The sequence below is a fragment of the Eschrichtius robustus genome, chromosome 10 (assembly GCF_028021215.1).
Source record: "Eschrichtius robustus isolate mEscRob2 chromosome 10, mEscRob2.pri, whole genome shotgun sequence".
NCBI classification, from domain to species: Eukaryota; Metazoa; Chordata; class Mammalia; order Artiodactyla; family Eschrichtiidae; genus Eschrichtius; species Eschrichtius robustus.
This window is the reverse complement of record NC_090833.1, coordinates 108,503,081-108,516,062: the sequence shown is the minus strand read 5'-3', so window position 1 is coordinate 108,516,062 and position 12,982 is coordinate 108,503,081. Positions and strand designations below refer to the sequence as shown.

Here is a 12,982-nt window from a genome sequence, read left to right as displayed (position 1 = left end):
CCATGTCGGTGGAATAGGTAGAGCATCTGACCAGATCCAGCTTTAAGGAAAACACAGACTGGCTTCCCATTGTCTTCTCAACAGAGAGTTTAACCCTGGCTTGATCCAGCCCCTACCCCTTCTTTCTAAAAGAATTTATGGAAATTTCAAAAATTATAATATATTCTTTCTTAGCCTCCTTCCAAGATAATTTTATTTTGCTGCTCGCCAAACCCAGTCTAAAAAAACAACAAAACAAATGCAGAAAAAAAAACCTTCATTTTAGTTGAATTCTTTTCTTTTTCTAACTGCCTTGGGATGCCATATGGGCTTTTCTACAACTCAAACCCAAAACCTGTGAGGAGTTCATGGATTCCTGCTACTTTCTTTTTCTTTCATGTAATGCTCTCACACTCAGTTTGCTTTCTTTTTCCAGCTGCAGCTTCCACCACTCCCTCTGACCCTTGTGATGTCTCTCTCCTGGAGCCTAATTCTACCTACTATAGAGTGGGATATGTTCTCTACAACTCCTAACACCCCCCTACCAAATGCCGTCCCTGAGGAGAAGCACTTGGATCCCGTTGGCTTTAATGATAGTAGTAATGAACGTTTACCAAACACATAACTGTAGGCCAGATCCTGTGGAGTGTTTACCTCCACTAATACATTTCACTTCACTACAACCCTGTGAAGTAGTTACCAATATCATGCCCATTTTTCAGATGAGGAAACTCAGGCTAAGGGAAACTGAACAGATCCACTCGGGTCGTTGCTGGCCCCCAGCCAGCTCGAGTTCTAGATCCCTGTTTCTGTCTTCCCTCAGGCTATTTGGGCCCAGAGCCTTCACTTAATTTCCTATAGTGACAGAGCTTAGGCTGCCACTTTTTAGAAGAGTTGACTGATTTTCAGTAAGATGTGCAGCATTGGGCATCTGGTAGGAAGGATATTGCCCGGAGACTAACTTAAGCTACTCCCTAGATGTAGCCATTCTCGGAACCCCCGGGCCTACCTGCAGGAGCCCACTGAAGGGCGCCTCTCTGGCTCCAGCCTACCTCATTGTGAAAGAGCCGCCTCCTGACCCCGTTGAAGTACTTCCCTGTCTGTTTGCCCTCTCTGAAGTCCACACTCCAGGAACCAAGAGGCACTAGAAACCTGAGGAAGTCTAAAGGTTTTTTTATCAGCCCCCTGTTCCAGCACAGCGGCCCATCTTCTGAACTCAAATATGTCATCAAGGTAGACACTGCTTGGTGCCCCCATACCTCAGGTGGGCAGGTTGCACTGCTCAGGGCTCCTGCACTGGGTGCTGCTTACCTTCCTAGGACCCTTGACTATAAGCTCTGCTCCCCTGCCTCCCCCGCCCACCCCAGGACAGTGATCCATCGGGTTTGTTTACTACTCTGTCCCACTACCTAGCGTAGGACCTGGCACATAGTAAGTGTTCAGTAGATGTGGACTTTCTAATTGACTAGCTCTCTGCCTGTCTGGAAATGATCTCTGCTGGACATTTCTTCACAGTAACTGCATTCTGGTCATCTCCATTTTGAGTACCTGTCACCCTTGGCTGGATTATTTCAGTTGTCCTTAAGGCCCCAAAGATCTCCAGATCTGTCACACAAGAGATAAGGATGATCACACCTGTTATGCAGTTACCTGCTGTAAGGTTTGGGGCAGAAATACCTGCATAGGAAAGGTTACATACTCAGATGCACCATGAAAGTCAGTTCACTACTGCCTTTTACTTGACATTTAAAAAAAAATTAAGTGGAAGAGAAATTTCCAGTTTACAACCTACACCTCATGTATTATGACTTGGGTTTTTCGTTTCGTTAAGGTAGACTTCTGGAAGGCACTTACCAGACTGGTGTCTATAGCTGCCCGATAGCCATTTCGACACTCTTTAATCTTGAGATTTAATGTCTGTTGTCGGAAGTGACTGACTTTTACTTCCAGAAGCTATTCTAGGTCAGATGTGAGCTGGCATAGCCCTAAATTTCAAGACCTGTTACAGTTAATAAACTGTCAATCCTGGAAACATTCCTGGGTGTGCAAAGAATGAGTCAGTTGATCTACATTCCAGGGCAGATTTTCAGCCTGGAACTTAACCTCTGGGAATGTCAACATCTAAGTTTATACCAGGAAACCTCCTAAGGTGCTTTTAAGCAAAGAATTTTTCTAGGCTTAAATGAGAATGGAACTAAATTCATTTTAAACAAAGGAAAATACAGAGTGTGCGTTCACTGCTTCCAAACCCCTAATGAGTAGTATTTCTAGAGACCCCACTTTAAGGAGTTAAACGACCCAGCTTGGGGTCCCGTGCATCTCTACATTCTCAGGTCAGGGACGCTCATGTTTCTAGTCTCTGCATTCAATAAAGAGTAATAGTGATTAAGCAGGGAGAGGAAGGTAACAAGGAAGAGAGGGAACTAGGGAACTAGTGGGCATAATTTAAACTTGGAGTGAGCATTTTGGGAGGTTTGGAAGGTTTTTTAAGGAAACTCACTCAAAATAGTTTGTTTACAGAACTGACTTTTTTGTTCGTTTTACATTTCAACCAAAGCGCCGTTGGGACATGCATTCCCTTTGCACTTTGTAGAGGTGTACCTACAAGCCTGAAGTTGGTGTAGATCAGCAGTGATATTCCTGGGTGTGTTTTAGTACTTTGCCTATGTATGAACCCAGTGTGTATATACATGGAACTACTTGTGTATGTCTTTTGATAAAATTCCACATCAGAGACCTTTAAGGAAAATCAGAATACAATCAAGCTACTATGGGTATGTAGGAAAGAGTTGTTGTAAATAGAGAACTTAAAACAAATTGGAATGGGAGAAGTTTTCTCAATTGAGCCTGCTTACTAATGGGGTATTTTCCTAAGATTCTGAAACAGAGTAGTGAGGTATAATTTCCAGATTTTCAAAAAACACATTTTCTGGCTGGAAAATGCCAAGCTGAAGATGATAATCAGTAGGAATCTCTTACGTGGGAATGCAAATAAGTAAATGAACCAGCAGAAGAAAAATAAATCAAACTAAGATGTTATATTCATTTCTGGCTATCACTAATGGTTAGGAATAAAACCTAGAGTCATCATAGACTGCCAAAAATGTGTAAAAATTTTCTTTATCCAAAGTGACTAGCAAGATGCTTGACCTTTTTAAAGAGGGCATGAGAAAACAGCAAACCTTGACCTTTATATAGAATCACACTGCCTACATCTTGGACCAGGTATAAGTGTGTAACCATTTGCAGCTCTAAAAAATCCATTAATGCTAAGAAAATGTCTAAAGAAATACGTAATGGGACGTGACGTTGCCTCCTTAGGATTTTACTGAACATTCCTCAGTCTGGAAAGGAAAGGACTAAGGAAGAGATGAGTAAAGTTAACAGAAATCACGAAGTGACAGTCGTGTGTTACCGTTGCCTGCTAGCATTCTGGAGGCCTCTCTGGGTGTTGGAAAGAGCGGTCAACTTCATTTGGTGAATTGTAAATATGAAAAACTTAAAATCCCCAAATGTTGGACTAGGTGAAAAAAGAAGTAAGTTTTAAAAGATTTAATTAAATTGGTGAATGATAGAGCCTTAATGAAAGGTAAATTTAGGCTACTGGGGTGAGAGGGCATTCTGAATATTTTTAGGACAGCGTCATAAAGGGCAATCACCATGCTTTCCCAGGAGACGCGTATTAGTGTCATTGTCAGAGGTAAGGCTGGATGAATTGTTGGTCTGACCCATTTGGTGATGTGGTCTGCTTACTGCTTCAGTCCTCACCTGACTCTTCCGTCTCTGTGATTGACATTCTCTTTGGATTGTTTTGCCATCGCTTGAAACTCAGGATTTCCCAAACCAAACCTGTCATCTTTTTGCCAAACTGGCTCCCTCTCCAACTGTAAGATGTTACTGTCAGTGGTCCTGTGAGTCTCCCAGGCTTGCAACCCTGGAGTCTTGCTGACTTCTTTCATTCCCTTCTCTTCTCACCTAAAATTCCTTCCCCGTGTTTGCTCTGAGTCCCGTGGTTCAGCTTGGGACCCACCAAGTCTCAGTTCATCAATGAAGCCTTGGGTCACTGATAGCTCTTTCTCGCTTCAAAAATCACCCTTCCCTGGGCTTTTAACATTCATCGCCTCCTGTACTCATCTTGGTACTTAGTCTCACACAGCTGCAGAACTTTCCGTGTTCTTCTCACCTCTCCCAGTGGATAGTGAGCTCTCTGGAGGCGGTGACTGTTTTCTGCCCCCATAGTGCTCAGTGTGCAGTCGGCACTGAATTAATATTTTTGGATTGGAATGCTTTAAATGCAGGTGGCCTGAGGAGATGGTTATCTTGTACCTCTTGCTAAAAGTGGTTTTCATTCTTTGTAGGTTTCATGTGGACAAACTCTCTTCGGCTCATGTATACCTTCGATTACATAAGGTAACTGGATTTAAACATGGATTCGTGACTTTTTCTGTAGTGATGAGCATCCTATCTTGTCCTCTATCCTTTTTTTTTTGGCAAATAAATTGTTTAGAGTAATAAACATGTACAAAAGTCTACAAATTAGCGAATGAAGAGATGTCTTCCCCCAACCCAGGAAACCACTAAGGGCAATTCTGGTGATTTTTGAGGCTTGGAAGGGGACACAGCACATATTTCCCAGATAGAAGCACTGCCTTGTCCTGCCAGCTGAGGTGTGCTGTGTGTCACCTCTGCTCTCTCTCCCTGTCATTTCAGTTGACACTACTGGACTTTGTCTTCTTCTAGGAAGATCATGTTGTAGTTCCTTTTTCTCAGACTCATGTGATTCTCCTGCCTCACCAAGGGCATATGTTCCTAGTTATCAGGGGCTGCTTTGGGAGGTTTAAAACAGCATTATCCTAGTAAAGGGAAAAGATTTAATGTTCCCTAGTCACATAAAACCACTGTTTTTCCAATCTGTCTTTATATCCATCTATTGTATTTTGTGTAGTTGAATCATAGGGTATGGATAATTGTTATGTGTATTTTTTAAAATATTTATTTTGGAATGATTTTAGATTTACAGAAAAGTTGCAAAGGTAGTACAAGTTCCTATATACCCCATGTCCAGTTTTCCCCATTGTTAACATCTTAACATTAGCATGGTAAATTTGTCTGAACTGAGAAGCCAGAACTGATGCATCACTATTAACTAACCTCTGGACTCTATTTGGATTTCTCCAGTTTTTCCATTAATGTCCTTTTTCTGTTCCAGGATCTGGTCCAGCGTCACACATTGCATTTTAGTTGTCATGTCTGCCTAGTCTCTGGTCTGTGACAGTTTGTCACTCTTTCCCTGTTTGTCATGACCTTGACAGTTTGAGAAGTACTGATCAGGTCATGACTAGACTGGAGTTACGGGTTTGGGGGAACAATAGCACAGAGGTGAAGTGCTCTTATCCCATCATGTCAGGGGTATTTGCATTAATAGGACTTACCACTGATGGTGTTAACCTTGATCTCCTGTCAGGTTTTTTCACTAGAGAGTTGCTCTTCTCCCCACATACTTTATTATTTGGAAGCAAGTCACTAAGTCCAGCCTGTACTCAAGGGGGAGAGCTCCACGTCCTGGCGCGGGGAGTACCTGCATATATTGTTTGGAATTCTTCTGTAAGAAAGATTCATCTCTTCTCTCCCATGTATTTAATTCAGTCATTTACTTATATCAGTATGGACTCACACATTTACTTTTTACTTTGGGTTGTAATCCAGTACTGTGTCATTTTGTTGCTAAAATTGTCCCTGCTTTGACTCTTCCAGCTTGGCTCTTGTGTTCCTTTGACATGCTCCTGTCATTTTACTTTCTGAGCACTTCCTTACTTTCTGACACTCAAGATGCTCCAGGCTCATCTTGTGTTTTCCCTGCTCCAGCTCTAGGATCAGCCGTTTCTCTGAGGAACTTTGGTTTCTTTTATTGGGAAATGGTATTTAGACATCAAGATCTGGACTCTGGGTGTGCTCATTGCTACTAGAGTATCATTGCTTCTAGGCCCTCTCATGTGACAGAGCTAGGAAATAGGTGTAAGTATACTAACCCGTGTTAGTAATTCGTATGCGTAATTTTTTCTGTATCTACAGTAAGCTAAACATGACTGGTGTCTCTGATGAACCCGTTACTACAGGGGCCTTTCTCACATTCCTTCCTTGCTTAGCTATTACTTCCTTCTCAGACAGTGGGAAGCCTGGCTCCCACCATCCACCATCATTTGCTTATTTGAATCCAGTATATATGGAAGTGGTTTCAGATTTGTTAGCCTGTATCCCCATAAGAAACAACTTTATCAACTAAAGTACAGTGCAATTACAGTTTCCATTCAAAATGCTGTTTTTCAAAGTTACTTGTCAGCTGCTCCCCGCCCTCCCCACCTCATGCCTTTCAGTGATGTCTGTCACACACTTAGGTTCTTTTGTCTCAGTCTGCATTCCACCTTGGCTTCCCCTGCTTGATTGTATTACTTTTTTTTTTTTTTAACACATTTTTATTGGAGTATAGTTGCTTCACAATGCTGTGTTAGTTTCTGTTGTACAACAAAATGTATCAGCCATATGCGTACACATATCCCCATATCCCCTCATCCCCTCCCTCTTGAGCCTCCCTCCTGCCCTCCCTATCCCACCCCTCTAGGTGGTCACAAAGCACCGAGCTGATCTCCCTGTGCTATGCAGCTGCTTCCCACTAGCTATCTGTTTTACATTTGGTAGTATATATATGTCCATGCCACTCTCTCACTTCATCCCATCTTACCCTTCCACCTCCCCGTATCCTCAAGTCCATTTTCTACATCTGCGTCTTTATTCCTGTCCTGCCCCTAGCTTCTTCAGAACCATTTTTTTTTTTTTAGAGTCCATATATATGTGTTAGCATACGGTATTTGTTTTTCTCTTTCTGACTTACTTCACTCTGTATGACTCTAGGTCCATCCACCTCACTGCAAATAAGTCAATTTCGTTTCTCTTTATGGCTGAGTAATATTCCATTCTATATATGTGCCACATCTTCTTTATCCATTCATCTGTCGATGGACATTTAGGTTTCTTCCATGTCCTGGCTATTGTAAATAGTGCTGCATTGAACACTGGTACATGTCTCTTTTTGAATTATGGTTTTCTCAAAATGGATTAAAGACCTAAATGTAAGACCAGACACTGTAAAACTCTTAGAGGAAAACATAGGAAAAACACTCTTTGACATAAACCACAATAAGATCTTTTTTGACCCACCTCCTAGAGTAATGAAAATAAAAACAAAAATAGACAAATGGGACCTAATTAAACTTAAAAGCTTTTGCTTTTAAGCAAAGGAAACCATAAACAAGACAAAAAGACGACCCTCAGAATGGGAGAAAATATTCGCAAATGAAACAACGGACAAAGGATTAATCTCCAAAATATATAAACAGCTCATGGAGCTCGATATCAAAAAGATTGTATTACTTTTAAAGTGACAGTTTACAGACTTTTTCACGTTACTGCATTATTTTCATATTTATTGTTTTGACTGGCTGCTTTGAGTTGATAATATGCCACAGTTAATTTGAAAGCTCCCTTGTCAGAATATAAGTTGTTTACAGTTTTCAGCATTATGAATCCCCAACAAGAACTATTTTTTTAATGAACTACTTTCTATTTTTCTTTTCTTTTCTTTTTTTTTTTTTTTTTTAGAGTAGTTCTCAGAAATGAAATTACTGGGTCAAAAGATATAAACATTTTGATAACTCCTTTTATGCCAGATTGCCCTTTGAAAATATTATGCTGGTTTAAAATGCTACCTGATATATATCGGTTTTCCAAAAACTTTTTGGGGTTTTATAACTTCCGAAAAATAGCAACCTTTTGACCATTTTAATAAATACAAGATGCTACTTCATTATGCTTATAATATTTACTCCTTAATTTACTAGCAAGGTAAAACGTTCTACCACATCTTTACTTATTCTATTTATATTTTTGAGAACTGTGTTGTAAAAAAAAAGATTGTGAACTCTTTGCTGGAACAAAATTCTGAATTTTCCTAGGCAACTTCTTGCCATTTTGGAACTATTTTAAGTCTAGAGAAAATAAAGTATGGTGTTCCCAACTTTCCTTTTGGTTCAGATTAAATTTTTTCCTTTGGGTTCTGCTGCATCAGAAAATGGAAATAACGGTGGGTAGTCCCAAGTTCACATTGCCACCAGTTAGAACTTGTTTGAACAGGAGTTTGATTTCATTTTCTTTTGGAAGCACATAATGTGCTAGATAAAAATATGTGCTCCTTGCGGAACTTTTACCTGGTTGATCTCCTGCAGTAAACGACATAGCCCTTTGTACTTGGTAGGTACCAAGTAAGTGTTGGAGATGCAGTGAGACTAAGTATAAGTAGTTCAGAACCCAGACTCTGGAGCCAGACTGCCAGCTTTGTATCCTGACCTTGCTGCTTACCAGCTGTGCGACTCTGAGCAAGTTATTCAGCTGTGCCCGTTTCCTCATCTGTAAAAGGGAGCTAACAGCCCCTGTCTTACTGGGTTGTTGTGAGAATTAAATGAGCTAGCATAACTGAAGCATTTAGAATAATGCTTGGCACATGCTAAGCGCTATGTGTGTTCATTCTTTCTTTGTCAAGTTCAGGTGAATTCAACCCAGGCCTTGAAGATCATGGATATTCAACAAGTGTTTTTTCCTAGGCTTATTTGATTTTTGAAAACCTATAGGAAAAGCTCACTTATCAAGAGGTCGCTTATCTCATTAACACAGATGGCACAAAGCCCACAGTCAAAATTCTGGCCTTTACGTATGGAGAGTACCTTACACTCTCCATGCAGAGTTTGTTTACTCTGACTTTATGCATAATGCTAAGCTGAATTATTTTATTTTATTTGGTCTGCTCATATTATATTAGAAGTAGCAAAACAAGAAGAGGCTGTTGCTTCAGGAATAGCAAGAAGGGATGTTGTGACATAGCCTGATATAGCAAGGACCAAGAAGCTGTACGTTTGCACAGAAACTCCATAAGCACCACACTCTGGGGCCAGTTGTTAGAGCGTGGCTTTAGTTAGTCCTGGGTTCATCTCTCAGCTCTGTCACTTACTAGATATTGGGGAGCTTGGCCTAGTTGCTTAACCTCTCTAAGCTTCATTTTCTTCATTGGCAAAGTGAACGTAGTACTATCCATTTCATATGGCCATTTATTTAGTGTACCTAGCACTCAGAAAGCAGATATTCAAAAAGTGGTAGCTATTGTTTTGTTTTTTAATTATTTATTTGATTTATTTAGTATAGGGTCAGTCAGCTTCTGTGTATTTTAGATGCCCCTGAAGGCATCACTGTCACTATATTATAGCCTAGTCTAATGGTTGCTATTCATGATGATGACATTGTGTTATCAAGATGGTAAATTCAGAATCCTCTATTTAGCTGGTCAGGGACTCTCACAGGATGAGGTGTGGCGTTAAAGTAGTGACAAACTTAAATCACGTATTTTTTGGTCAAAATTTAGGTAATTGAGATTCCCATTTTGAAACATTTAAAATAAGGAAAAAAACAGAAACATAATGGAATAAACTTAATTTATCTCAAATATTTAGGTAGATAAAACATTTCATTCCCAGACAGAAGTGCTTCAGTAATCCCATGCCTAATAGCCAAGTGCTGAGTTGATTTCCACTAGCTCTTGCCTCAGATATTTTTGTTCTTTTGGAATGGCTTTGCTTATTCAGCTTTGACTTTGATACGGTATCTGTAAAGAGAATGAATCAGTATTTTTTCTCTTTTATGGTAGAAGTTTATATCTAACACACCAGGAGCTTGGTTCCTGACTAATGCCGAGGGTAGATGTCCTACCAGATCATGGAGACCCAAAACTATAAGATGTCTCTTGAGAGGGAGTTTGTAGGGACCTCAGCTAAGAAGACTTCCCATTGCCAAAAATAGGCACCATTTCTCCACAAGGTTTCTAAAAGTAAGAAAGAGAAGAGGGAAAAATTACTCAGACATAAATACAGTTAATATTTTAGTGGTTTTCTTTCATACCCTGTTTTTTTCCCCACTTAATTAAGTCAGGATTTTCCATATTACTGCCTTCTCTTAAAGTAAACATTTCCACAATGGACTTCATTTTTCAGTGTTTTGAAATACAGTTGAAGAGCCCCTGCTTTTAATAAAATTGTGCCTAGTAAGGTAGCAAAGCCCTATAAAAGTGCTGCAGTATTGATCAGTAACAAGGTAGTGGACCATTTGGTTTATTCTTGTGTTTCAGGGGGAGAAAATAGAAGACATTCCAAAGGAAGTACTAATGGACTGTGCCCATCTTGTGAAGGCCAATAGCATTCAAGGTCAGTTTTCCTAGAGGTGTTTTCAGAATTAGCACTGCTTTCTGTGTGTCTGAAATGGATTACATCTTAGAGAACATATTACTGACTTTGGCTTGAGTCAAGGGAATGACATGTAATATGCCTTTCCCCTGTTTTGTTCTTTAAGGTGGCAGTTGCACTACCTGTCAGAGAACTGAAAGCCAACCTCCCTGCCCCTCTAATTTTCATGGCCCCATCTCAAGTCTTTTTTACCCTGTTTTCTTTACCTTGAATAGAAAATTGTCTAGGGCTTCCCTGGTGGTGCAGTGGTTAAGAACCCGCCTGCCAATGCAGGGAACACGGGTTTGAGCCCTGGTCTGGGAAGATCCCACATGCCGTGGAGCAACTAAGCCCGTGCGCCACAACTACGGAGGCTGCGCTCTAGAGTCCACGTGCCACAACTACTGAAGCCTGTGCACCTAGAGCCCATGCTCCACAACAAGAGAAGCCACTGCAGTGAGAAGCCTGCACACTGCCAACTAGAGAAAGCCCGCACACAGCAACAGACCCAATGCAACCAAAAATAAATAAATAAATAAATAATTTTAAAAAAGAAAATTGTCTAGACCTGCCTACCCCTAAGGTTACTTGTAGAAAGACTTTTGGAAATTGCATTATGTTAATTGCCAAGCAAGAGATGTGTCTCATGGCTTTATTTGTAATGTTTGATGTGTTTGTTTCCATTATTATTTGTTACTAGATTCTAGAACCCAAGTCTCCCAATTACTCTTTCCTACTTTTTCTTTCTTTCCTTCTCTCCTTCCATACTTTCTTCTCCCTGTAAATTGTGAAGGTATCAAGTCTGTTGATCTTGTTATCTCCCAGAGAACCTTAAATAATATGTCTAGGGTGATGCATTAGAATCAGTATTTTTACAGTGCTCTCCAGGTGATTCTAATGTGCAAAGAGTGTTGAGACAATTGGCCTCCATGTTTTAAGTAGGACCTGTAGTATTGGCCTTGGTGCTGGTTTAGTTCTACTGTACAAGATTTAATTTGTCAAGTCAGTACAGGTCAAGAAGGACAGTTAATGGAGTGGAGGTGGCAGTTATAAAGGGGAGCTGGGTGATGGTATTCTGCTAGGAATGAGCTAGTAGACTGGATTTTAGTTGTAGGACATGGACCTAGATAAGGTAGAGGTAAGTTTGGTTTGATATAAAGTTGAGGGGTGATCCAGAGGGTTCGGAAAAAATATGGTTTGCATAGAAGATAAGCATGGGGCAGACACAGAGCTGACAGCAGGTACCGGGAGCTGGTGATTATAGGAGAAGAGCTGGGCAGTGTGCTCCCTCCCCCATCACTTAGTCCGCGTTTTCCTGCATCTCACTCGGCAGCTTTACTGAATCAGGTGCTTAGTCAAAGAAACTGGAAGTCTTGTCTTACAGAGCCATTCATTTTCAACTCCACAAATCATTAAATTGAAGTTAGTTTTAGGACGTTCCATTTTTATGAGTAGAAGAAGAGCTCCTCAGATTTCCAGTTAAAATCTTTGGTTATGGAAAGAAAAATAATGAAAATTGAAACTACGTCATTATCCTCCTTCCTTGTGTGTTGCAACCTCTTTAATGTGTTTTCGTGCCCCTGGCTAGCAGATGTGAATTTATTAAAAGAGCTTTGGACTCATTATTCTTGGCCGGGCCTCTTTCTTCTTAATCCCTTTATAGTTTACCAGTTCTAAAGAAAACAGAAAAGAGGAAGGGTCATTGAATCACTGAATCATTCTTCTCTCCTCTTCAGCCTTCCACAGGGATAGCTCACTCATAAGGAGCTAAGCCCAAGCGTCTCACTCTCAGGAGTCAATAGCAGAGGATGCTGAGGAGTGAAGAAGATTGTCTTTGCTGTGAGATTTGCTAAGTACACTACATTTGCGTCACTGTGTTGTTAAAATATTTCCGTCCCTGGTTGACCACCTTCAGCGCTGTTTGTCATCAGAGAATCTGGTCAGCCTCTTCTTTATTCATTTTATAATCTCTTGCCAGATTAAACTTTCTAAAAGCTTAGACACTTTCTGTGACACCCTTCACCTTGTCTCTACAGTTAAACCCAAACTTCCTAAGCTGGCACTTAAGCATCTCTGATCTGAACACAGACTTTGTTCCCCTTCATGTATTTCGTACTCCAGCCAAAGCAAATATTTGCTGTTTTCCTACTTTGTGCCTTTGCTTGTATTGTTCCCTCTGCCCTCAATATTACACTCCTGCTCAGTCATCACATGTCTAGATTCGAGCTAAGGTTCAAGGGCTACGCTGTAGTTATAGTAATAGTAATAACAGCTGGCATTGAATGTTAATTACATGCCTGGCACTGTGCCAAGAACATTACAGATTGTTCATTTATCAACTCTACTGAATTAAGATATTACTTTCATTTTATAGATGAGGAGGCTGAATTTAAGAAATTAAGAATTAAGGAACTTAACCTCTCCCACGGAGCCTTTTCCTTCCTCCAGCTTTGAGTGACCACTGCCCTCTCTGAACTCCCTTAACTCTTTACCTGTATCTTTCCAACATCACTTGATGACTTCTAATTTTCATTGAAATTACTTATGTACTTATCTGCCTTCCTTTAATCTTCAAAGGCAGGATCCATTATCTGATCCATGTTTGTATCTCCCACAGTGCGTTGCACGTGGAGATTTTTTTTTTTTGACTTAATTTTGAAAAAAATTTCAAACCTACAGAAAAG

The 12,982-nt window shown here is 40.4% G+C and overlaps 1 protein-coding gene across 5 annotated transcripts in view; it reads left to right on the top strand.

The window, feature by feature from the left end:
* CCDC25 (coiled-coil domain containing 25) overlaps positions 1-12,982 on the top strand; it is a 40,728-nt gene that overhangs the window by 9,635 nt on the left and 18,111 nt on the right. For 3 of the 5 annotated variants that reach the window (XM_068552448.1, XM_068552450.1, XM_068552449.1), the window contains 2 exons: positions 4,338-4,389; positions 10,205-10,280. In XM_068552448.1, coding sequence (XP_068408549.1) covers positions 4,338-4,389; positions 10,205-10,280 — 128 coding nt within the window. Of the gene's footprint in view, positions 1-4,337; positions 4,390-10,204; positions 10,281-12,034; positions 12,138-12,982 lie in introns of all 5 variants that reach the window. The other 2 variants (XR_011075122.1, XM_068552451.1) reach the window with 2 other exon arrangements.